The sequence below is a fragment of the Stigmatopora nigra genome, chromosome 20, assembly GCF_051989575.1.
Source record: "Stigmatopora nigra isolate UIUO_SnigA chromosome 20, RoL_Snig_1.1, whole genome shotgun sequence".
NCBI lineage: Eukaryota > Metazoa > Chordata > Actinopteri > Syngnathiformes > Syngnathidae > Stigmatopora > Stigmatopora nigra.
Window position 1 is genome coordinate 3553111 of NC_135527.1, and position 27334 is coordinate 3580444.

Here is a 27334-nt window from a genome sequence, read left to right on the forward strand (position 1 = left end):
TACGAGAAATTACTGTTCGAGGAGATACTTTGGAGATCGGGAGGAAGTCTTGATGTATCTACCCTTATAAGGTTTTACCATAGATGCATTTTTTAATTAAATGTCAATAATTGAATAAGATGTCTGCTTGCAGTGATTGATCATTATATCAGAAGTGTAATTATTAATGAACCCATCAGGGTGCATCTTATACGAGAAAAATTCCCAAATTCAATGATTTCAAGGCAATTTTAAAGGAAAGACTTACATGCGGAGGCAGCTATCATGTGAGAAAATATGGTATAAAAGTCGCACTTGAGTAATTGTCGCAGGCCAAACTATGAAAAAAAAGTTGGACTTATAGTCCGGAAAAATTGCAACTTGGTTGATTCTCACATTTATACTGGTGGAAAATAATAATATTATAATTCGAACCAAAATAATCAGCATGATTGACTAAAATGTTTATTGGTCACCATTTTCCATCCGAACACACACGTGTCTCTTAACCTGATATTTCCAAGACAATCTTTCACCACAAACTGAGCAGGAGAAAGGTTTCTCACCAGTGTCGGTTCTTGTGTGGCATTAAATTCCCATTTTTAGAGAAGATTTGACCGAAAAATGAGCATGCAAAGGGCTTCTCGCCACTGTGGGTTCTCGTGTGTTCTGTCAAGTGCTCCTTCTGAGCGAATCTTTGGCCACACAGTGAGCAAGTGAAAGGTTTCTCACCGGTATGGGTCCTCGTGTGTTTTGTTAAATCTGACTTGGCAGGGAATCCTTCCCCACCCACGGAGCAGGAGAACGGTTTCTCGTCCGTGTGGGTTCTTTGGTGGATTTTTTAGGAGTTCTTGTGCGCAAATCTCTGGCTGCAGACCGAGCAGGCATAAGGTTTCTCCCCAGTATGCGTTCTGGTATGGATCGTCAATTTAGCCTTCTCCGCAAATCGTTGGCCACAAATAAAGCAGGAAAAAGGTTTCTCCCCAGTGTGTGTTCTCATGTGCTGTGTCAGGTTCTGCTTGGAAGTCATTTTCTTACCGCAAACTGAGCAGGAAAAAGGTTTCTCACCAGTGTGAGCTCGGGTGTGGTTGGTTAGGTTTTGCTTGGAAGACAATTTCTTCCCCAAATGGAGCAGGGAAAAATTTTCTCTCTGGTGTGGCTCCTCGTGTGCCTCTTCAAGTTGGACTTCTTCCCGCAGGTTTTCCCGCACTGTGAGCATTTATTGCCCGCGGACGCCGCATTGTGAACTTTGTCTTCGTCATTGGTGTCCAACGACGTAGCGGCGTTGCTTTTCGTTAGTGGAGCAATAAGCTTGAGTGCTTCCGTTGAGCAGCTGCTGGCCTCGCTCAGACCGTCGTCTTCGCTTTTTAAAGGCTCAAAAGTGCACGTGAGGATGTCCATCTCTTCTTCTTTAACATTGGGGGGGGGGGGCTCCTTCCTTTTTGAGGGGATTCGGCACCCCCTTAATGTGGGGGTTCCCAACTGTAATTAAATTCCTGCTCCTCTTTTACGGGTTCAAACTTTTCCTCCACTTTGATGAGTACAAATTCTTTCTCTTCTTTTTTGATATATGGCGACCTCTCTTCTTCTTTGAGACGAGCGGACGCCGGGTGGTCGAGACAATGCCCTGGGTGGATATCTGTGAGGTGGAGAAATGTCATTGTGTGCAAAATTCTTTGCTTATTTCAGTTTTCATTCATGTTAATCTGTCTTTTCAAATGAAAACAGAGTAAACAGGACACCAGTATGGTTTCTCAATATTGTCCATTTTTAAAAGACATTGTCATTGTAATACATCTTCATCTGAAAACAAGTGCTATTTTAATAAACACCGTTTTAGTGATCGCCAATTGGTGAAAAAAGTAATCAATGCACCAACTGAAAGATTATTTAACTTTATACGAAACGACAGTGATTAATATTAAGTATATACTCGTCAGAATAAAATCCTTAGTAAATTAATTATTAATCAGTAACGGAGAATAGATAACGCGACTGAACTTGGAATTTCTTTTATGAACGGAATTTTCATCAACAATTTATTAAGTTATCCTGGACGCCACAATTGAAAAACAGCTCTTTCTGGTGGTCAAATTACCGCTTTTTCATTTTTCAATTGCTCTTGTTTGGATATGTACTTGTACTGCAAGTACTTGGACTAAAGTATGTGTACTTGCGTGCACTTGTGTGTCCTTGTACTAAATGTGTGGGTGCTATTGCTAAAACTATGTGTACTTGTAATACAAGCAAGAGGCTATATTTTCACGTACCTTATTGACAGAGGGTCATAAAATATACCTAAATTTGGAATATTATTCCTTGGGGGCCATACTCAGAATTTCAAATAAAAAAAACACCGCTTTTAAAAGTACAAAACTCACTTAAATCTTTTAATAACATTCTTACACTGCTGCTAATCCATGATAATCAACGAGTATGCATTCACACGGTGGTCTAATGATATAAAAATTATGATTGAAGCTGGGCTTTTAGCTTATAAATTAGCCATACACACCCAACAAAAGAGCCACATATGACTCTCGAGCCTTAGGTTCTCTACACCTGGTTTAGAGGTGTCATATTTTCCTCCGGTACGACTGATAAAACCGAACCGTACACCCGTGTAAAAGCCCAAAACGAAGTTTTGGTATACGTGAACATCAGGAAAACGTGTTTTTGATGTTAAAACTGGGTCAGCTGACTCCGAGTTGTCACGTAACCGAAAACAAATATCAGACTCGTCTGTGTTTACATGATGAACCTCAACCACGCAGGGTGAAAATAAATCTATAAATATTCAAATGATCATCTATTTGAGAGTTATGAGAGTAATAAAACCATTTACCTGATTTTTTTTTTGGTGTTTGTTGTTATCTTGCTCGGTGATGCGTTGATCCTAATCGCCTTGTTTGTCCCCTTATGTCGCAGCTATGCCAGGCTAAACTAGGTTTCAGCCTTTGTTCATAAAATTCGAAAGGAATTGGAACAAATGCTCTGTTCCGATACTTTTGATGGATTCGTTCATGAGGCTAAGAAGAAATAAAAAGCGCGAAATAAAAAGCACATTGCCTTAAAACCCCGTAAAAATTCAAACACTTCAAACTATCGTATTGACAGAAACCCCGTCTCGCCGCTAGGTGGCAGCATTACGCCCAACTGCCGGAAATACAAGAGAAGAAGACTCACAGCCTTTTGGATCCGCGTTTTTGTTATTATATTCCTCATTTTTAGTCACTTAAATTGACCCTATTGAAGTATAAATTAGTCCTTTCTCTCTGTTTCATGTTTTATTTTGAAGCATAACTAAAAAAAAAGTACGTTTTAAATCTAAGCAAATAACGCTTCTTTTTTGTCACCATTGAATTTGGAAGGCTCATTTTATTCAACAAAAAGACCCCAAAATTATTTTCACCAAAAAGAGAGCTTTATTGGAAGTACACAAAATATGACAAGATAACGTATAATACGACAAAAGTATAAGGACATTGTACTACTTATTCATTTTGACAAAATTCATTCTTTCACACCATATTTCTACTGTTTCTTAGATCCTAGATTCAATATATCAATTATTTTCATTATAATGGACTATGTTTGAATAACACTCAATCGACAAATACAGCAATTTTCAAATTTCGTTTTTAACTGTGAAGACATTTTCCATATTATTTACATCACATTATTGGTTATTTACTTTGTAATTTCCTAATTTAGGCTCTACTATTTCGGATAGAATTGTGAAGTATATAAAATCTTCAACAACACTCAATTTTATTATACAGACGATCCCCTACTTATGAACATTCAACTTAGAAACAAACGGTACATACGAACATACCTGCAAATTGCGTTGATGTCGAAAAATGTTCATAAGTTCGATTTTGAATTGCTTTTTGTGAGTAGTGCTTTTTTCCGCCGCAAATACCGACACCTGGCTCTGTGAGAGCTCAGCTCACCCAGCATCTACCTTCCTCTGCCCAGTTCTTTGCAATGCAGAAGTGCGTGGCGTATATCCGGTGCGCAAAGAACCTTTTTCATTTCTATCATTAAATATCCGGTGCATCCATTATTCAATATGGTTGGTGAAAAGCGAAAGGCTTCTAGTGAGGGAGGTACAAGGAAGAGGCAAGCCATTTCCTTTGAAACCAAAGTGGCAATAATAAAGAAGCTTGATGTGCGTGAGAAAGTGGTGAGCGTTGCACGGGAATACAACTTGAATCGTTCGACCGTCAGTACCATTTATAAACAGAGAGATCGAGCGGCAGGACCTAAACATTGAACGTTGCACAAAGGTTGCAAATCAATTGAATGATGCCATACAGTGCTACCGCATCATTTATGATGAAAAAAAAGAAGATAGCTTCTAGATAGTTTCTTTTGGCCAGTTTATAGTAAATCTCTCTCTAATGTATGTATTCTCTCCATTTTATTAAATGATTTTTTTTCAGTACAAACCAATACCGGTTACTTATACAAGCCTTAAACATACAAATGCACTTATATAAACCCTCAATATACTTATATAGACATTAAACATGAATTATAATGCAAAATATAGCACTGAATCAACTTCAATTTGAAGAATTTCAACTTATGAACACTTTCAACTTATGAACACTTTCAACTTAAGAACACTTTCAACTTATGAACACTTTCAACTTATGAACACTTTCAACTTATGAACACTTTCAACTTATGAACACCTTCAACTTATGAACACTTTCAACTTATGAACAAGCGCCCGGAACCTAACTCATTTGTAAGTAGGGGAGCGTCTGTACAGTAATACCTTGACATACTAGTGTTCAAACATACGAGACAAATTTGAGATATGAGCCTACCGGATGGTTCCCAAATGATTCAGTAGTAAATTAGAACAAACTTGATGTTTTTTTTTAGGATGGAAATGGCTTAATTTATATTTTGTTCATTTCTATGGGAAGAATTGACTTGAGATACGAGTCAATTGACATAGTAGCTCAATCCCGCAATGAACTAGTATTTTAAGGTAATAATGTATTTGAAGTGTGGATTGTTATTACACATTAAAAAGTGTAAACATGATTTTCAGAATGCAAAATACAATTATACTTTGATTACAATGATCTTTCATACAGAATTTGATAAAGCAAGCAAATCCATCCTTGGTTATTGCTTGTCACAACACATTTGCATCTTTTAAGCCTATCCTTACGACTCTATCTCTGGCAAGAAGCTGAGCAGGAAAAGGGTTTCTGACCAATGTGGGCAATTGTGTTTTTAAGATATTCCTGCCACAAATTGAGCAAAAATGTGCTTTTCTCCTGTGTGGGTTGTTGAGTCTTCTTTTTAGGTTCCCTTATGTGAAAATGTTGGAACATTAACTGCGCCTGGAAAATGTTTTTGAATTGTGTAGCTTTTTAATTGGGCTGTTGTAGCGCATCTGTGGTCACAGACTGAGCAGGAAAACATTGTTCTCCAGTGTGGGTTAATAAGTGTTCTTCTTAATTCTCTTTCGGGAAAATGTCCGACCACAAACTGAGCAGAAAAATGGCTTTTTACCTGTGTGTACTCATGTGCCTTTTTAAGTTTTGCTGGTGAGAAAATGATTTACTACAAACTGAACACGAAAATGGCTTTTCACCAGTGTGGGTTCTTAGGTGGGCTTTTAAGCTTTCCCTGTGTATGAATCGTCGACCACAAATTGAGCACGAAAATGTTTTTTCACCAGTGTGGGTTACTAGGTGTCTTTTTAAGCTTGCCTTCTTTGTGAATCTTTGACCACAAACTGAACATGAAAATGGTTTTTCACCTGTGTGTGTTCTTGCATGGCTAATTAAGCTTCCCTTTTGTGTGAATCTTTCACCACAAACTGAACACGAAAATGGTTTTTCACCAGTGTGGGTTAGTACGTGTTTTTTTAAGCTTCCCTTCACTGTGAATCTTTGACCACAAACTGAACATGAAAATGGTTTTTCACCTGTGTGGGTTCTTATGTGCCTTTTTAAGTTTCCCTTATCTCTGAATCTTTGACTACAAACTGAACATGAAAATGTTTTTTCACCTGTGTGGGTTTTTGTGTGGGTTTTTAAGTTTCCTTTTGTAGAAAAGGCTTTACTGCAAACTGAACACAAAAATGTTTTTTCACCAGTGTGGGTTCTTGTGTGTCCTTCTAATTTATCCTTCCGTGCAAATGTCTGACCACAAACAGAACACGAAAATGTTTTTTCACCAGTGTGGGTTACTACGTGTCTTTTTAAGCTTCCCTTCACTGTGAATCTTCGACCACAAACTGAACACGAAAATGGTTTTTCACCTGTGTGGGTTCTTTTGTGTCTTTCAAATTTATCCTTCCGTGCAAATGTCTGACCACAAACAGAACACGAAAATGTTTTTTCACCAGTGTGTGTTCTTGCATGACAAATTAAGTGTTCCTTCTGTGTGAATCTTTGACCACAAACTGAGCATGAAAATGGTTTGTCACCCGTGTGGCTCCTCATATGTTTTTTCAAAGAAGACTTTTTCCCAAAGGTTTTGCCACACTGAAAGCATTTACAGAGTTTGTCACCGCTGGGATTTTTCATATCTTCATCATCATCATCATCATCATCATCATCATCATCATCATCATCAAGCAACTTGTTGCCATCTGATAAAGGAGAACTTACATTTTCTGCTCGCCATCCTTCTGTTGAGCTGCCGTTCAGAAGCTCCACCCCTCTGTTGGCCACGCCCAGATCATCTTCACACTTGAAAGATTCCCCGGTTGAACATTTGACACATTCGTTTTTGATTGGAGGTTGGTCTTCTCTTTTGCACTGTTGAGGGAACTCTGGTCTCTCCTCTTCAATTTGGGGCCATGCTGAGACGTTTGCAGGCTCCGCCCCTTCACTGGCCACGCCCAGATAATCCCTTTTCACGGACTCACCTGGTGACCAGGTGAAATGATCTTCCTCCTTTTTGATTGGAAGTTGCTCTTCTCCAATTTGTTTTTGAGGGAACCGTTGCTCCTCCTCTTTAATTAGGGGCCATGTTTTGGTATTTGCAGGCTCCGCCCCTCCGCTGGCAACATCAACATTGTCAAAAAGCAGGTCGTTGCCATCTGATGAAGGAGCAATGAAATGTTCTGCTCGCCATCCTTCTGTTGAGCTTCCGCTCAGAAGCTCCATCCCTCTGTTGGCCACACCCATATCATCTTCACTCTTGAAAGGCTCATCAGTTGACCATTTGACACATTCCTCGTTTTTGATTGTAGTTTGCTCTTCTCTTTTGCACTGCTGAGGGAACTCTGGCTCCTCCTCTTTAATTCGGGGCCAAGTTGATGTGTTTGAAGGCTCCGCCCCTCCGCTGGCCACACCCAGAACATCTTCCCTCTTCAGTAACTCACCAAGTGACCAGGTGAAATCATCTTTCTCCCTTTTGATTGGATGTTGCTCGTCTCTCATTTGTTGTTGAGGGAACTCTTGCTCCTCTTGTTTAATTAGGGGGCCTGTTTTGGTGTTTGCAGGCTCCGCCCCTCCACTGGCCACACCCAGAACATCTTTCTTCAGTAACTCACCAAGTGACTGGGTGAAATCATATTCCTCCCTTTTGATTGAAAGTTGCTCGTCTCCCATTTGTTGTTGAGAGAACTGTAGCTTCTCCTCTTTGATTTGGGGGAGCTCAAATTCCTCTTCAAGGCCAACAGACTCCTGCCCATCAGCACCAAGATCATTTCCGAAACCTGCAAAGACACAAAGATAATTGATTAACCATTTTCTAATTGTAGAATGACTGAATTTCTTGTTCACAGAAATGAAACCAAACGGAAGGGGGCGCCATACATTCATTTTGTCTCAATGCAGTACTTACTACTGTATTATTCTCTTCAACAGCAACACGAGTTGAAAACTGTTTATAGGTGCATTTTTCAAAGTAAGGGACTATTGGTCATTAAAGTTTCTTCACTGGTGATATATCTCCTTAGAATTAGTAAAATCTTTTTGGAGCCCTTTCATTGTAAACATTCTCTTTTATGTTTTAGATCTTAATTTAATAAAAATGCTTTCACCAAAGGGGACACATTAAAAAGCATTGACTTTTATTAAGTAGCAGGTCTGTTATTATTTGGAGGATTAATGAGATTGAAATAGAGGTAAAGTCTGATTGGACACTCAATTTCCCTTAGGTGCGAGTGTGAGCGTGAATGGTTGTTTTTCTCCTCGTGCTCTGCGATTGGCTGGCCACCGATTCAAGGTGTTCCTCGCCTCTGGCCCGAAGGCAGCCGGGATAGGCTCAAGCACCCCCATAACAAGATTTAGCATATCAGAAAATGAATGAAGGGATCAAAAACAGTGGGAGAAGACCAACGTAGCCTTTTTGCTACCGCAACCAAGATGGCGCTGTTCATGTAGCTCCTCTTGCGCGTTTTGTGTTTTTGCTGCTTTTCTGTCTTAATGATTTAATTTGATGATTCTTAATGATCCCATTTACTTTGCTTTGTACTTTATCCACAACCCACTCGTAGACGAACAAACAAATTTAAATCAACTTAGATTAATATATAGACACACTCAAAGATATATTTAATGTAACTTTACACAAAAGCCCGTAGATATCGGTTATATACGAAAGAGATGCGGCAAAAAAGACTGTGCTACAATGGTAATCAGCCTCTCATGTCATGGCCACCTTGCTTGGTCGCATCCCGACATTTTGATCATATCGCGGGCTAATTATTCGATCTAAATTTTCATCGTACCACGAGCATGTCGTAGGTTGAGGTACCACTGTACAAGAATATTTCATGTTCAGAACAATACATCATGGTGGGCAGCAATGTTTTATGTGAATACAAGGTTACTTTAAAGTTACAGAACACAACTGTCAACCTCTGCCGTTATAAATGATTATGATTCCCCGTACAAACCCCCCAAAAACGCATAAACACCGTACGACGTAGGTTTACTCGCGGTAACTCGTTTCTCACTATGTGGCTCCTCCATGCTTGTGTGACAGGGTGAAGTAGTTGATGTTATACATGAGTGCAGGTGTTAAGTTGAAAGGGGACTCATGCCGCTAGCATGCGTTAAACAAGGGGCGATGACGTAATGACTAACCAATGGTCATAGACCTTGGTAGGGTATAATAACGGGCTATTCAGACATTTATCTAAGTTGGTTTTGGAAATACAACAAAGAGCCTGTCTGATTATTTCACCCGTCTTTTAAAGGTATGTTGCTTTGTTTTGAATAACGACTGAGTGTGAGATGTGCAAGAGGCAATAGTAGCATGTCAGAAAGAAAGTAATGCTTAGTGATGCTTGTTTACTTCTTCATGTGTGCGAGTAAATGTGCGAGTCTCGGGTATTGTTTAAAGCGAGCTACCTTCGACCGTGGGTTGTTTACTTTTTTTTATGTGTGTGCGCGAATGTGCGCGTCTCGGGTGCATTGTCTACAGCAGGCTACTTTCGGCCGCCGTTATAACAGTAGCATAATAGTATGCAGTAAATGACGGCCGGAACAAAAGGTAACAAGTTACAATACTCGTAAGTTATAATCGTTTATGCAGCAAGTACATTGCTTTGGATTATAACGGGTTGTTAATATGTTACTATGTATATATTTGAGTGTTATTGTATATTATGTTTTGTGTGAATTGCTTTGATATAACTAAAAGTTGGTTTTGGAAATACAACAAAGAGCCTGTCTGGTTATTTCACCCGTCTTTTAAAGGCGAAATACCACCACCCCGTGGAAGAAAATCACGGGTACAACATTTTTGGAGGCACCGCTGGGATTGCTGCCAGTGATGACCAGTATTCACAACCTGACTACTGAATGCTGAGCCAGCAGAACCAACCACATCCAGGAAACAGACAGTGAGGAGAGGTGTTGTGGTGAAAAGAGACGTGAAGTTGGCAGAGTACTCGTCATCTGAGGCCAGTAGAGATCATCAGAGAGACGGTAAAAACGTGCCAGTTCAGTGTTCACTTTTGCATCATAAACCAAACTCCTACTGTGTTGAGAAAATGGAAATGGAACGGGAGCAGTTACGCCTGGAAGTAGAAGGAATGTTGCACAAGCTAACAGTTAATGACCTGTTAGAAATATGTGATTTCCTTAACATAGGGAGTCCGAAACGCATATCAGAATTCAGATTGGGTAGTCACATTAATAAACATCTGGAAAGGAGCGAACTCGAAGACGAGGACCAAGGTATGTCTGAGTTGTTAAAATTAAAAGAGGGGATAAGGATGTTGTATGAAGACAGAAGACTGGGGTGGCAGAGACTTTTTGGGGCAAAGCAGGCAATAAATAGTGAACACTTGGCCTCTCTTGAGCGCGAAAAAATTCTCAAGAGGGACCTTGAAGCCATGAAACAAGAACAAGCTAGGCATAATGAAGAGAGCGATAAGCAAAGAAGAGATTTGTTGGAGCAGCTCTCTGCGAGAAATGAAGCTATAGAAATTTACAAAGCTGAGAGAGAAAATCTGCGGTGCGAAAATGCAGAGTTGAAGAACCAGCTTGACAAAACAGTTGGCTGTTTAGCAAAGGCAGCAACAGATGTGGAGGCAAAAGAATTGAAACTTTTATCTTATGAAGAGGAAATAGCCCAACAGAAAAAACTCTTGGCGCTAGAAAACTTGCATACTGATGAAATCGTTCAATCTAAAGATCACATCATCAAAAAACTGAAAGAGGACATATCGAAACAGAGAGAAGCCTTTCAGGAAAAGATTGACCATCTTGAACTTCAGTTTGAACAAGCTGAGCAGCAGAAAACTGATGAGATTAGCGTACTGCAAGAAGAGAAAATGGCTCTGGAGAAACAGGTGGACATGTTTGTTGTGGAGAAGGAGAAACTTTTTCAGACCAAGCAAGCAACAGAAAGAGAGATTATGGCATCTCTCCAGAGGGAGGGAGAACTGAAAGAGGAGCTTGAATTATTGAAGCTGGAAAAAGTTACATTCTTGAAAGAAAGGGAACAAGAACAGGCGAATGAGAGGTTAAAGATAGAATCAACTAGAGCTTTGACCCAATATGGTAGAGACACTGACAAGTCTCCCCTTGAATGTCAAAAATCTAGTGAATCAATTCCTACTCAACAGACAAAGACGAGTAGATTCCCAAAGGTCAAACCAAAACCAGACAACCTGACGCCAAGAGGAGGACCTGGGAAACTCCGTGACTTCTGGGAAGATGCAGTTCACACAGTGGTGAAGCAAATGGGATCTGGCCTACTAATTTATGAAGTTAGGCCAGGAAGAGGTAAAGATCGTTCCAGAATTCTGTACAAAAATCTACTAATGTCTTGTGAACATTTGCCCGTTGAGATAACACCAGAAGAAGGGAAAATCGGCACGAGGACGCCGAGAAAGAAAAAGCAGCCGGCATCTCATCAGGAGTCAGAAAAAGAAGGCGATGACGAGGATGACTTCCACTGTGAGCTGCGCCAGCTAAATGAGAGAGGTGCCCAGGAGATGGAGCCGGAGCACAGGCCACTGCCTGTGGACCAGACACACGAAGTGAGGGGCCCTGCTTCCGGACCAGTACAAGTAGAAGAGGACCATCAGCTGGAGGACCTGCCTGGTGAGGGAGCAAACCCTCCTCTTGAAGGTCCTAGTGCTGAACAGTTATCAGAGACTTTCCCGCCAACCGCTGTGACGGAACCTGAGGCGCTGACTGATGAACGGCCGAGAAGGGAGAGACACCCACCACGACGTACGACCTATGACCATCTTGGAATCCCCTCCTGTTATAGTACACAGTCACCGCAGGAGCGGCTAACTGTTTACCCTGCACCAGGAGTGGCCCCTTGGTTAGTACACCTGCATCCATATTACCTGCAGCCACCTTTTTTGTTTGGACCTCAACAAGCTTGAACCTACAAGGACGACGTGCATGATGCGGTCATGGACTGTCATGGACTGTTATGGACTGTTATGGACTGTCATGGACTGTGATTACTGTGCCATCCAGTAAAACGTGGACCGTACGAGTTGTGGATTATATTTGAACTGTGGCCCGGGCCGCCGGGACTGTAATGAGCATCGGCTCACCAATGTGGGAATGTTTGGGAGCATATTAATGTCGGGACGACATTTGTTTTTGTGGGGGAGAGTGTGACAGGGTGAAGTAATTGATGTTATACATGAGTGCAGGTGTTAAGTTAAAAAGGGACTCATGCCGCTAGTGTGACAGGGTTAAGTAGTTGATGTTATACATGAGTGCAGGTGTTAAGTTGAAAGGGGACTCATGCCGCTAGCATGCGTTAAACAAGGGGCGATGACGTAATGACTAACCAATGGTCATAGACCTTGGTAGGGTATAATAACGGGCTATTCAGACATTTATCTAAGTTGGTTTTGGAAATACAACAAAGAGCCTGTCTGATTATTTCACCCGTCTTTTAAAGGTATGTTGCTTTGTTTTGAATAACGACTGAGTGTGAGATGTGCAAGAGGCAATAGTAGCATGTCAGAAAGAAAGTAATGCTTAGTGATGCTTGTTTACTTCTTCATGTGTGCGAGTAAATGTGCGAGTCTCGGGTATTGTTTAAAGCGAGCTACCTTCGACCGTGGGTTGTTTACTTTTTTTTATGTGTGTGCGCGAATGTGCGCGTCTCGGGTGCATTGTCTACAGCAGGCTACTTTCGGCCGCCGTTATAACAGTAGCATAATAGTATGCAGTAAATGACGGCCGGAACAAAAGGTAACAAGTTACAATACTCGTAAGTTATAATCGTTTATGCAGCAAGTACATTGCTTTGGATTATAACGGGTTGTTAATATGTTACTATGTATATATTTGAGTGTTATTGTATATTATGTTTTGTGTGAATTGCTTTGATATAACTAAAAGTTGGTTTTGGAAATACAACAAAGAGCCTGTCTGATTATTTCACCCGTCTTTTAAAGGCGAAATACCACCACCCCGTGGAAGAAAATCACGGGTACAACACTTGCTTCCATGATATTTACTCTATGTATATCTACGCATGTGCATGTCATCCTCTACTGATATTGCCGTACACACCTCTAAAACAATACATACGATTGAGGATAATTTTTGTTGGTATACCGTGACAATAGTAACGATCGATGACAGTAGCGTCTTGGCTACCAGCCTACGAAACTATCTGGATTTCGACATCAAGTGGTTTATCGTTGTAACACGTTCTCAGCTCTAGTAATAATGCTGAGCGCTGTCGTGCTTCGATTCATTCAATAAAGTCACGATCAGAAACAACATTGCCCACCCCGTTAAATATTTCATTATAAAATATTAATTGTGTAACATAAAGTATATATTGGTCTATTATGCAATAACGGTCGTCTAAAGTGAACGTACCTTCGAGTTTGTGAAGAACAACTTTAACTTGCATCATTTTGCTAACAATAGAATGTTGATGACATGAGAGATCCTCTTTCACGCCATAAAGTTCCATCTGAAACTTTTCCACAAAGGGTGTCGTTCTCGCGGGCATTTTTCACACTTTTTTGTGTTCGCTTGACGACGTTCTGATGCAGACGACGTGTTCCTTTGTTAGCCGCCAGCTAAGCTAGGCTAAAGTACGACTCCCAAAACGGATTGAAGAAAAAACGGACTGGCCTCCGATTCCACAAACTATTCGATGTTGAATATGTTGTCGAGGTTTAGTTTCATTTAAGTTCAATTAAATTGAGGAGAAACAAGAGGCGCACAAACAAAAAGTTAAAATCGATAGCCATGCAGAAATGAACACCGCACCCCTTCTTCTTCCTCATGAGGTTTTACGGTTGTTGGCAGCCAACGTACTGTAGCATTATCGCCCCCTACTTCTCAGTACCTCATGCCAGGTTCTCAATTCAGATTTTAAACAGAGGGGGCGATAATGTTAAATTTGGACTCCTAATGCCACAGCGTGAAGAGAGCAGCTCGAAGTCCATTTCGAGTTTAGTTAGCCGTGACACTAAATCGAACAGCTACATTTTGAGAAAAAGTTAGGTAATTTTAAGAACATTTGTTTTAAATCATACATTGTGTTTTATCTTATTGCAAGTAACAAATAACATATTTCAATATTTAAATATAAGGGTGTATGGGGTACAATAATTTTTATTAATGCACAATTCCCGCATTTTACTAACGAAGGTAGTGTGGCCGAGCGGTCTAAGTCGCTGGATATAGGCTCCAGTCTCTCAGGAGGTGTGGGTTCATATCCCACCACTGGCAATATTTCATTCTACCCTGATTTTCCTTTTGTTCCTAGTGCTTATGGCTCTTCACTAACCTGGAAGACAAAATAAAATATGAAAATATGAAACCATGGGTGCCTCAAGCTTTGCGTTAATCATTATGATTTTTTTATGAGACCCATTTTTGCATATCAAAAGCGTAACAATGTTCAAGAATTCAGATAATTTTGTGTTTTAAAAGTGTAGGAATATTAAATTAAATGCACACATCTTCAGCTGTGCCTCTAGTGTCATGAGTGGTTAGCGTGTTGGCTTCACAGCTCTGGGGTCATGGGTTCAAAGCCAGGTCATGTCCATCTGTGTGGAGTTTGCATGTTCTCCCTGTGCCTGTGTGGGTTTCCTCTGGATTACTCTGATTACCTCCCACATACGAAAAACATGCATGGTAGGTAAACTGGACACTCTAAATTCTCCCTAGGTATGGGTGTCTGCATGCGTAATTGTCCGTCTCCTTGTGCCCTGCGATCAGCTAGCCATTGATTCAACATGTCCCCCGCTTCTGGCCCAGAGACAGGTAGGATTGGCTCTAGTATGCAGGGGTTTCATGTGCCTAGAGAGGATAAAGCTGTTCAGAAATGAGATGAGAGATGATAGACATTTTCAGGTGTTTTTACTTTTAAATTATGGATCTAAAAAATACTACAATTTAAGAATATGAAAAATTGTTTATGACTGTCAAAAAGTCTCATGTGTTAGTTTCAACCCCACCAACATTTTATTATATTTATAAATATATATATATATATATATATATATATATATATATATATATATATATATATATATATATATATATATATATATATATATATATATATATATATATATATATATATATATATATATATATATATATATATATATATATATATATATATATATATATATATATATATATATATATATATATATATATATATATATATATATATATATATATATATATATATATATATATATATATATATATATATATATATATATATATATATATATATATATATATATATATATATATATATATATATATATATATATATATATATATATATATATATATATATGTATATATAAATATTTCACAACTTTTATCAACTAACAGTACACTATCTCAGCATTATATTGATATTGCTCTGATTTGTCTTTGCATCATCAAAACACAGGGATATAACTTTAATGTAGACTATAGGCATAGTCAATCCATGATGAGAATTGAAATTTGGCAATATTTCTTCCATTTCTAAAGCAATACTCACAATAATTGGCAGTTATTGTTTATTTTATAAGTGGCAATAACACATCAAATTTCAATTAGATTGGTTGAATGGTTTAGAAAATCCCCTCTTCTTTCAACGTTAAATAATAGTCAATAAATTCCTATTCACCTAATGTTAAAATCTATCAATTGCATACTAATTGGGTGAACATGAACATTTTTTAACTGTCCATCTGATCTTTATCTAATTTGGTGGGAAGTTTACCTCTTATAAAATAAATAATAACTGTCACATATTGTGAGTATTTGTTAAGATTTATTGAGATTATTGCCAAATGTACTGTTTATAAATGTTTGTAAATTGAATGTACTATAATCCAATTAAAATTAAAACATGTTTTCATATTTATAAGAAAATTACGTGAAGCCAAACAATATATTAACAGGGTTTTGATACTTGTGGACTGCAACATACATCATAACTCAAATTACAAATATAAAGTTTGAATAAACCTTAGGAATGATAACACTGTTTTTATTTCCGTTAAAAAAGAACACAACATATCGACAAAAATCAGCGATTCCGACACAATGTGTCTCCCAATATTGATTTTTACCCCAACATTTTCAAATATAGATTGAATATTATACATACGTGAAACGTCTTATTTTGAAAGGAAGGTTGGCATAACGGGAAACTGTCTTTCCCATCATGCACCACTGACCAGAAATCCGAGGGGGCAAAAAGATTGCCCGAATTGGGAGCGCTTACTCTGCGAATATTTGACTTTTTGCCCGTCTAATTTGTCTTTAACTAAACTGAGGTATTGACGACGTTTCTAGAGTTATTAACTTCACGGATTCAACATCAGTCATCCATCTTATAACTGTGCAACTTTATTTAACTTAGCTTCGTTAGCTGGCTGCTATAAAAAAACAAGTCTCCATCAACACGTCGTCACAAAAGCCGAATTCAAATGGTGCGAAATGGACGCCATGAAAACAACGACATCAAAGTTGCAGGAGTTTGACGTAAAAGAGGACCTTACACGTCACCACCACCCCGTTGATTGCAAATTAATGCAAGCAAAAGTTATTGTTCACAGACTAGAAGGTGGGTTCACGTTTGATGAGCATTTGTTTACAGTACACGGCGTGATTTATATTTTCCGTGTCCAAATGTTATTCTATTGATGTTGCAATGTATGTGAGACTATTTAGGTATGTGTACATTTTATTATCTCCCAATTCCATTTTAAAAGCCTGCTGTTGGGAATACTACCCGTGGATTACAATATTTTGCATGTATGAAGACGTTGACTGCGTCTATTGGTCCAATAATTAATGAAACAAAATAAACTCCAGCTCACACAGCCGTACCCTAATTTACACATTTCTCAAATACACACGCCATTAAAAAAATAAAGAAACGTCTGTATTGTATAATAACAATAATAATAATAGTTGGAGTATTAATAGTTGTAGTAGTAATAGTAGTAATAATAATAATAGTAATAGAAGTAATGATAATAATAGTACTAGTAATAGTAGTAATAATAATAATAGTACTAGTAATAGTAGTAATAATAATAGTACTAGTGATAGTAGTTATAATAATAATAGTAATAGTAGCAATAATAATAGTACCAATGCTTGTAGTAAAAATAATAGTACTAGTAATAGTAGTAATAGTACTAGTGATAGTAGTAATAGTACTATGATAGTAGTAATAGTACTAGTAATAGTAGTAATGGTACTAGTAATAGTAGTAATAGTACTAGTCAGAGTAGTAATAGTACTAGTAATAGTCATAATAGTACTAGTAATAGTAGTAATAGTACTAGTAATAGTAGTAATAGTACTAGTAATAGTAGTAATAGTACTAGTAATAGTAGTAATAATAATAGTACTAGTAATAGTAATAATAATAGTACTAGTAATAGTAGTAATAATAATAGTACTAGTAATAGTAGTAATAATAATAGTACTAGTAATAGTAGTAATAATAATAGTACTAGTAATAGTAGTAATAATAATAGTACTAGTAATAGTAGTAATAATAATAGTACTAGTAATAGTAGTAATAATAATAATAGTAATAGTAATAATAATTATAGTAACAGTAGTAATAATAATAATTGTAATAGTAGTAATAATAATAGTAACAGTAGTAATCATAATAATAGTAATAGTAGTAATGATAATAATAGTAACAGTACTAATAATAATAATAGTAGTAATAACAATAATAGTAATAGTAGTAATAATAGTAATAGTAGTAATAATAGTAATAGTAGTAATAATAGTAATAGTAGTAATAATAGTAATAGTAGTAATAATAATAAGAGTAATAGTAGTAATAATAGTAATAATAATAGTAGTCATAGTAATAATAATAATAGTAATAATAATATTAACAGTCATAGTAGTAATAATAATAATAATAGTCATAGTAGTAATAATAGTAATAATAATAGTAATAGTAGTAATAATAATAATAATAGTCATAGTAGTAATAATAATAATAATAATAGTCATAGTAGTAGTAATAATAATAATAGTAGTAGTAATAATAATAATAGTCATAGTAGTAATAATAGTAATAATAATAGTAATAGTAGTAATAATAATAATAATAGTCATAGTAGTAATAATAATAATAATAATAGTCATAGTAGTAGTAATAATAATAATAGTAGTAGTAATAATAATAATTGTAATTGTCGCGATAATAATAATTGTAATAGTTGTAATAATAATAACTGTAATAGTCGCAATAATAATAATTGTAATAGTCGCAATAATAATACTTGTAATAGTCGTAATAATAATAATTGTAATAGTCGTAATAATAATAATTGTAATAGTCGTAGTAATAATAATTGTAATCGTCGTAGTAATAATAATTGTAATAGTCGTAATAATATAATTGTAATTGTCGTAATAATAATAATTGTAATAGTAGTAATAATAATCGTACATAGGCTTTGTCGTCATCATTGACTCGACAAAAGCCTAATTGTAATCATACCAAGCTGCGTATGACGAAATTGGTAGTGTTTCTCCACAAGGTGTGCTTTCCCGGCAAAAGGCCCACATAAGTGATAATTTCAGACTCGTTGGCATTCTGCCGTGATGGATACATCGCATTACCCCTTTGGGCCCAACCAAATCCCGGTGACTGCAGAAAAAGTTTGCCTCGCAGATGCCAACAAAGAAAAAAGACGAAAAAAAACTTACCTCCCACTGTCTCCTCACTTACCTTCAGTCAGCCAGTCGGAGGCTGATCACCGCCCAACATCCTTCATGTTACCCCACTCCAAAGTTATTACACAGAAGGGATTGTGTGTTGTGCTACCGCAAGTTCAGAGCCCTGATGGCTGTTGGAAAATAACTGTCCTTAAGACCTGTAGCGTCTGCCAGATGGCAGCAGCTGGAATAGGTTGTGACCAGGGTCCCCAGCAATGTCCCCGGCTCTGCTGAGGTAACAAGGGCTAGCAATGTCTTCCACGATTTAAATGGGTAATTATCAATAACCTTCCGGGGGACCAAAAGACCGGCGACCAATCGACCATGTACCAAAACCCCGACTGCAGCTACAGCTGTGACACAAAAAATAATAAATAAATCAATGCTCACAAATGTGGTGAAACCACTTCCTAGCAGCATTTAATGATTAAATATGAATGCTGGAACTTTTCAGACATTACAACCGGGCCATAGACGTGAGTTTCCAGGGAAAAAAACGCGATCAACGTCAATGGCTTACCGGCAAATATTGCCCAAAAAAGGGGTAAAATCCACTTCCTAGCAGCATTTAGTGATTAAATACAAACACAGGAGCTTTTCAGGTACCAGAACTTGGCCCACAATTGAAATATGATTTCAATTATGAAAGACTTATGAAAGTCGAGCCTGTCCTGTCCTATTTCTGGCATAGTCCGTCTTGAAAATGGCTTTAAATCAACGCAACAATATATTTGCCCGCGACATTACATTGTAGTGTTGCCAACTTGAAATCTGATTGGGTAAAGCAACAGTCTTATTGACACTTGTTTAAAGCGGCAGAGCCCGCAGAACTGACTGTAAGGCTTTGAGGCAGATTTCTGACCCTGGCAACAAATAATGGCTGAAATGTGATGGGTTAAATGCTTCAATATGAAAACACACATCTGGAAGCAGTGCAACCAGGGGTGAATGCAATGACAGGCAGCTAACAGACAATTTTGAATTATTTATTAAGTATTGTTAGACCAGTGCTTCTCAATTATTTTCTGTTAGGCCCCCCTAGCAAGAAGAAAACTACCCACCCCCCCCCCCCCCCCCCCCACTTCCCGCCGTGATTATAAAATTGTTACAAGTACAACATTTTATCCTTATGAACATTAAAGAAAATGAAAAAAAGAAAGAAATATAGTCAAAATTACAAAGAATAACTTTATTAAATCTTGTTTTAAATCTGCAACAGAAAAGATTTTAAGTGCATCAATGCCTGAAATAAAAAAATAAATGAGAGCGCCACTGCCAGCTACTGTAGTAGATGCGCAATTACACTTTATACTAGTACGGCCAAATAAAATCCTGTTCCCCAGGGTTACACGCGCCCCCCCAGGTATCGCACCACGCCCCCCCAGGGGGGCGCGCCCCACTATTTGAGAAGCACTGTGTTAGACTAATAATTTTAACAACTAACTCCAATTCCTTAACTCTGTCTTATCCCGTCTAACAACGGAGCGTGTTCAGCATCGGAGGAGACAAACCAGGGTTGAGCAAGTTAATCCACAGATGATTTATTCCTGACAACTTTATCCATACAGACCTCCAGGTCTCCCTCCCAAAGAATAAGCCCGCTGAGTGTTGATGTCCCAAGCGGAGAATGAGAAAAGACATTGCCCAGACCCTCATTTGCCCAGTTATAGTATAACAAAAATGCATATTCATTTGCTGGTTGACAAAGAAGCGGACTGGTCCACGGCTGCCGAGGGGGGTGTCTTCTTCCGGACTTCACACTCTCCATCCTCGAATCCACATCCTCCAGAGCATCTCTCTCCTTATCAGCATGAATCCAACCTCAGAAGAAGAATCTCAGACAAAGCCTTTTGATAATATTGTAATTGAAGGAACCCCGGACAACGCCTTTCGTTCACATTGTAATTGAGTTAAGAACAAGAGTTTAATCCTGCAGTAGTAATATTAAAGTGAAACGGCTACAATAAAAAGAACGAGTAAAATATGTCATATTCTTCATTATTGATGGACAAAATATAATATATGATTCAGATGTTTCTTAGGCCAGCAGAGAAGGCCCTGACGGCCCCCCACTGTAATTAGTTAATCAAAGTCAGGTGCTACTTATTTTAGAAGACACCTGATTGGCACCTCTATCGGTTGGAACAAAGACCAGGACCCACTGCTGCCCTCGGCTGAATCGATGTTACGACTCCCCCTGGGGTAAGATATACCAGGGAGTCGCAACTACCACAGCAGACGGGTTCGGTCAAGGATGAGTCCAGACAAACAATGCAAGTAGCCTTCAGTGATATTTTATGTACAACAAAGTTCACAAAAACCTAGACTACGGGATAACATAGGGGAAGCACGAGATATTAAAGTGGCACCCTCAAATAAACACGGTAAAAAAACACTCCCAGACAGGTGTCCAAATGAACACCCACAAAGTACAGCAAATAAGGCCGAAGGGTGCCACTGTCAGAACTGATGTAATAAAAGTCTAGACAGGGGAATAACTGTGTCTAAATGCACAAACTATATGTATACCCCGGGGTGTCTAAACTTATCTCAAGTCCCCCTATGCCACCCAAAATCATTAACTTTGCCTACACAAATAAAAAATATAACAAAGAGAAACATACTCACATTACCAGGTGAAGCTGGGACAATCAAACTTTACTCTGCACTAAACCATGTGCTTTCTAGGGAAGGAAAGGACTCCACTGCCTCAGCAATTACAGTCATAGGCAGCCAAAGGAGTCAGTCAGGAATCAAGCCTGCAAGTCAGCAAGGGCTGAACTGACAAATGAAAAGGGTTTAAATAAGGGCAGGAAGTGAATCTTGATTGGAGGAGAGATGATGGGGAAATAGTCACAGCTGTGTTGGCCTGGGCAGGGCTTTGTCACAGGGGTGGAGCCACAGCTCCATGTACCTGTAGAGAAAAGAAACCACACACCTCCTACATAGTGTGTGTCCAGGCTGCCAGCCGTAACAATCGGTTTGACACACGTGTTCTAGAGTTTTAGCTCCTCTGGTGTGACACTTTTACGTACTGGATAAACTCAGGAAGAACAGTTTTTAAACATGCTTTGTATAAGTCACCAGCGACAATAAAGACTCCATTGGGGTGGTCAAGCTGCTGTTTGTTTACAGCTGCTAGCAGGAGGCCAAAGCATCCGGTGGGATGTAAACAGCCATTACAATGACAAACGTTAGCTCTCTAGGTAGATAGAAGGTTCTGCACCGTACTGCCAAGAGCTCTAAATCCGGGGAGCAGTGAGTGTTAATGATCTTACTGTTGCAGCACCATTAATTGTGAATGTCCACGTAAAGTCGCCCCCCCCCCCTCTTTCTTTTCCCTGATAATTACTTAGAATGATCATTTCGGAATAGCGTCCGCCTAGCTTGCGATATCGCGGCGTCTGAGATTTGCGGGTGTAGCCACGTTTCCGTGATGAAAATAATTTTGTAGTTCCTCACAAAGCTGTTGGTAGCAATCTGAAGTTCCAAATCGTCCATTTTGTGGATCTGGTGTTGGAGAGTAATTAAATCCTGGAGACTGTAGAAAAAGTTTGCCTCGCAGATGTTAGTAAATAACGATAGGATTGAGAAAACAAAACACCAAACAGAGAAGCAAAGATCCGCTGCACTCGTGCGTGCCACCATCTTGATATCTTTGTTGAAAAAAAATGAATGTATGGTGCCCTCTTCCGTTCGGTTTCATTTCCGTCAACAAGAAATTCAGTCATTTTATAATTGGAAAATTGTTAATCATTTATATTTGTGTCTTTGCAGGTTTCAGAAATGATCTTGGTGCTGGTGGGCAGGAGTCTGTTGACCTAGAAGGGGAAGTTAAGCTTCCCCAAATCAAAGAGGAGGAGCCAGAGTTCCCTCAACAACAAATGGGAGATGAGCAACTTCCAATCAAAAGGGAGCAAGATCTTTTCACCTGGTCACTTGGTGAGTTCGTGAAGAGGAAAGATGTTCTTGGCGTGGCCAGCAGAGGGGCGGAGCCTGCAAACACATCAACTTGGCCCTGGATTAAAGAGGAGGAGCCAGAGTTCCCTCAACAGTGCAAAAGAGAAGAGGAACCTCCAATCAAAAATGTGGAATGTGTCAAATGGTCAACTGGTGAGCCTTTCAAGTGTGAAGATGATATGGGTGTGACCAACAGAGGGATGGAGCTTCTGAGTGGAAGCTCAACAGAAGGATGGCGAGCAGAACATTTCATTGCTCCTTTATCAGATGGCAACGACTTGCTTTTTGACAATGATGATGTTGAAGATGTTAAGAAAAATCCCTGTGGCGACGAACTCTGCAAATGCTTTCAGTGTGGGAAAACTTTTGGAGAAAAGTCTTCTTTGAAAACACATATGAGGAGACACACTGGGCAGAACCCCTTATCATGTACAGTTTGTGGTAAAACATTTACACACAAGGGAAAATTTAAAATGCACTGCAGAACCCACACGGGTAACAAACCATTTTCGTGTTCAGTTTGTGGTCAACAATTCACACAGAAAGGAAGCTTAAATATTCATGCAAGAACACACACTGGGGAAAAACCATTTTCGTGTTCAGTTTGTGGTCAACAATTCACACAGAAAGGAAGCTTAAATATTCATGCAAGAACACACACTGGTGAAAAACCATTTTCGTGTTCTTTTTGTGGTCAGACATTTACACGGAAGGATAAATTAAAAATACACACAAGAACTCACACTGGTGAAAAAACATTTTCATGTTCAGTTTGTGGTAAAGCATTCTCAGAAAAGGGAAGTTTAAAAGCTCACACAAGAACCCACACAAGAAACAACACAGGTGAAAAACAATTTTCGTGTTCAGTTTGTGATCAAGGATTCACACGGAATGGAAGATTAATTAGTCATGTAAGAACACACACGGGTGAAAAGCCATTTTCGTGTTCAGTTTGCGGTAAAAGCTTTTCTCAAAAGCGTTATTTACAAATACACATAATAACCCACACTGGTGAAAAACCATTTCCGTGTTCAGTTTGTGATCAAAGATTCACACAGAAGGGAAGCTTAAATATTCATGCAAGAACACACACTGGTGAAAAACCATTTTCGTGCTCATTTTGTAGTCAAACATTCACAAATAAGGAAAAATTTAAAACCCACAAAATAACCCACACAGGTGAAAAGCCATTTTGGTGTTCAGTTTGTGGGCAAAGATTCAGAGAGAAGGGAAGCTTAAAAACCCACACAAGAACCCACGCAAGAAACAACACTGGTGAAAAACCATTTTCATGCTCAGTTTGTGGTCAAGGATTCAGAGACAAGGGAAACTTAAAAGCTCACACAAGAACCCACACAGGTGAAAAACCATTTTTGTGTTCAGTTTGTGGTCAAAGATTCACACAGTCAGGAAGCTTAAATAAGCATGCAAGATCACACACTGGTGAAAAACCATTTTCGTGTTCAGTTTGTGGACAATCATTCACACAGATGGGACACTTAAATCTTCACACGAGAACCCACACTGGTGAAAAACCATTTTCGTGTTCAGTTTGTGGTAAATCATTTTCTCAACACCAAAACTTAAAAAGGCACATAAGTACACACAGGTAAAAAGCCATTTTTCTACTCAGTTTGTGGTGGGAGATTTTCCCGAAAGAAGCTAAGAAGAACACTTATTAACCCACACTGGAGAACAATGTTTTCCTGCTCAGTCTGTGACCACAGATGTGCTACAACAGCCTAATTAAAAAGCTACACAATTCAAAAACATTTTCCAGGCGCAGTTAATGTGCCAACATTTTCACATAATGGAACTTTAAAAGAAGACTCAACAACCCACACAGGAGAAAAGCACCTTTTTGCTCAATTTGTGGCAGGAATATCTTAAAAACATAATTGCCCACATCGGTCAGAAACCCCTTTCCTGCTCAGCTTCTTGCCAGAGATAGAGTCGTAAGGATAGACTTAAAAGATGCAAATGTGTTGTGACAAGCAATAGCCAAGGACGGCTTTGCTTGTTTCATCAAATTCTGTATGAAAGATCATTGTAATCAAAGTATAATTGTATTTTGCATTCTCAAAATCAAGTTAACACTTTTTAATGTGTAATAACAATCCACACTTCAAATACAGTATTACCTTAAGATACTAGTTCATTGCGGGATTGAGCTAGTATGTCAATTGACTCGTATCTCAAGTCAATTCTTCCCATAGAAATGAACTAAATATAAATTAATCCATTTCCTTCCTAAAAAAACATCAAATTTGTTCTAATTTACTACTTACTCATTTGGGAACCATCTGGTAGGCTCATATCTCAAATTTGTCTTGTATGTCTGAACACTTGTATGTCAAGGTATTTGTTGGGTTTATTCTGTATTACTATTATACATATATGTGTAGTTATTCATTTCTTTGTTAAATCATTAAATCATTCTTTCTATTGTTCGGCTCTGGGTCATAAACCACCTGATCCACTCTCACGTGGACTTCTTATCCAAGGATTGTTTATGCTAAATCTCACCCAGTATTGGGCTCTGAGGGGTGTTGATCGGGAGGCAGCAAGGACTCGGGATATCTGCCACTTTCATAACACTCGTGACGCACTTCGAGCTTCTTTATGTAATTGTTATATGATTGTTAGGTCAAATGAAGGCGTGATTGTTTTTATCCAAATGCCTTAAAGCCGTACGCGAAATACTGTTCGAGTGGATACTTTTGAAGATGTATTTTCCCTTAAGGTTCTTATCTGTGATCCAATCTATCTAATTAAATGTCAAATTGAATAAGATGTCTGCCTGCAGTTATTGATAATTACAAAGAAGGGTAATTATTGATGAACCTATCATTTGGTCCTTCGAGCCGGATAAGTCTTCAACCGTCAAGATTCCAGGCGCCCCCGTCGAAAAAAATCCGGCCCACCAAGGGTTTTGAAGACGCCGTGCGCACGGTCTCTTACCAGATGTCGAACAGTAGCGCCTGGGTTCCCGCTCCGGTATATTGACCTCCATGGCTCATTACTATCAGTATTACTGTACAGACGCTCCGCTACTTACGAACGAGTTTGGTTCCGAGCGCTTGTTCATAAGTTGAAAGTGTTCATGAGTTGAAAGTGTTCATGAGTTGAAAGTGTTCATGAGTTGAAAGTGTTCATAAGTTGAAAGTGTTCATAAGTTGAAAGTGTTCATAAGTTGAAAGTGTTCATAAGTTGAAAGTGTTCATAAGTTAAAACATAAACGCAATTTGCAGACGTTCGTATGTACCGTTTGTTCGGAAATTGAATGTTCGTAAGTAGGGGAGCGTCTGTATAAGAAAATTGAGTGTCGTTGAAGATTTTATTTACTTCACAATTTTATGATGTAAATAATATGGAAAATGTCTTCACAGTTAAAAACACGCCTGAGAAATTTGAAAAATTGCGGTTTTTGTCTGTTGAATTGTTTGCAAATCCAATAAGAATATTGAGTGATTCATTTTAATGAAAATAATTGATATATTGAATCTAGGATTTAAGAAACATTAGTAGAAATATGGTGTGAAAGAAAATGAATTTGTTCAAAATAAACAAATAGTACCATGTCCTTTTACTTTTGTCATATTATAAGATGAATCAAGTTTTTAAACCAATTTAACGTGTGATCTTTTGTGTAGTTCCAATAAAGCTCTCTTTTTGGTGAAAAATACTTTTTGGGTCTTTTTGTTGACAAAATCAGCCTTCCAAATTCAAAAGGTGACAAAAAAAGAGAAACATTATTTGCTAAGATTCAATAATAAGAGTAAAATGAATTCATTACTTTGAACAATGACGAAATTAATATTTTAAAGATTGTTTTCTTTCTATAGGTGTGTTAATATGGTAACTTGTCTGAAATTAATGGTAAATTGTTTTTATCTTTCTGATGTTGAAGGGGATAATGGGTAGAAATGTAACTAGATTTTTCTTTTATGTATAACTATCGGAAATATTTTCAGTAAGAAAGTTTTAAAGGAGATGATACACAAACTACAAAGGGAATGTAATGTTAAATGTTTGCAAAAAACAACTAGATTGGGGTATTCATTTCAAACAACTGTGATACACATTGTTGAATGAATTCTTGAATGATTTCTTGATTAGCATGCATTATATGTGGCTTAATTGATGTAAAGATTACAGGCTTAAAATATTAATCTTCGCAAATGGGGGGGTGGTTCAATTCTATTAAAAAATATACTGTTCGTCTTACATTATTATATATTTGCTCACAATGAAGAACGCTTTGCTTTACTAAGCTTAGTAACATTGGAAAAGTCATTTTAGTATATCTGCTTGCAACGGAATAAATCCTTTCCTCCTTTGTTAGACGAAACAGGAAGGATAAATCCTCTTAGAATGCTGAAATATGAAGAACTTTTGGCTCTACATGATATTCATTTGGTTCCTGGAAGCTAATAAACAGGGAAAATATGCGTGTAATGTGAGAAGGAACCCCGGACAGAGAAGAGTTGGTTCGATTCTCTCTTGCAAGAATTTTGGAGAATTGTCCCGTCGCTTTGTGCGTGCATTTTGGAATGTTAATTTGTGAACCTATCATACCACTACTAGGATCCAAGGGTGAAGAGGTCATCCTGCCTACAACTTCCCACCAAGTGCTACTGTTGGAATTATATATTAATAAGGTAACTAACAACAAGTATGCAACTTACTAATACATTAATAACTAAGCAAATGAAACTAAGGCTGAATCACTA

At 38.1% G+C, this 27334-nt stretch overlaps 2 protein-coding genes across 5 annotated transcripts; one reads left to right on the forward strand and one right to left on the reverse strand.

The window, feature by feature from the left end:
- Window positions 1–370: 370 nt before the first annotated feature.
- LOC144213347 (uncharacterized) lies at window positions 371–16375 on the reverse strand. 4 transcript variants are annotated; one of them, XM_077741764.1, is made up of 3 exons: window positions 13290–13757; window positions 6627–7681; window positions 371–1618 (listed from the first exon to the last, which is right to left on the reverse strand). In XM_077741764.1, exons 1-3 carry the CDS (start codon window positions 13423–13425, stop codon window positions 1487–1489), a joined length of 1323 nt encoding a protein of 440 aa, XP_077597890.1. In that variant the 5' UTR covers window positions 13426–13757; the 3' UTR covers window positions 371–1486. The 4 variants fall into 4 exon arrangements, with proteins under 4 accessions (XP_077597890.1, XP_077597888.1, XP_077597889.1 ...); XM_077741762.1 differs by lacking the exon at window positions 371–1618 and adding an exon at window positions 3466–6500 and having other exon boundaries at window positions 13290–13744; XM_077741763.1 differs by lacking the exons at window positions 371–1618; window positions 13290–13757 and adding an exon at window positions 16048–16375 and having other exon boundaries at window positions 3466–7681.
- On the forward strand, window positions 16098–25633 carry LOC144213368 (uncharacterized). The gene is made up of 2 exons (XM_077741795.1): window positions 16098–16506; window positions 22419–25633. Exons 1-2 carry the CDS (start codon window positions 16380–16382, stop codon window positions 24212–24214), a joined length of 1923 nt encoding a protein of 640 aa, XP_077597921.1. The 5' UTR covers window positions 16098–16379; the 3' UTR covers window positions 24215–25633.
- Window positions 25634–27334: the final 1701 nt, after the last annotated feature.

Bases quoted from the DNA above. Each gene is read 5' to 3' on its own strand.
- LOC144213347 (XM_077741761.1), bottom strand. From the start codon at position 13,425: ATGCCCGCGAGAACGACACCCTTTGTGGAAAAGTTTCAGATGGAACTT. The intron at 7,682-13,289 runs GTACGTTCACTT...GTGTCTTTGCAG, and splicing joins TGTTCTTCACAAACTCGAAG to GTTTCGGAAATGATCTTGGT.
- LOC144213368 (XM_077741795.1), top strand. From the start codon at position 16,380: ATGGACGCCATGAAAACAACGACATCAAAGTTGCAGGAGTTTGACGTA. The intron at 16,507-22,418 runs GTGGGTTCACGT...GTGTCTTTGCAG, and splicing joins TATTGTTCACAGACTAGAAG to GTTTCAGAAATGATCTTGGT.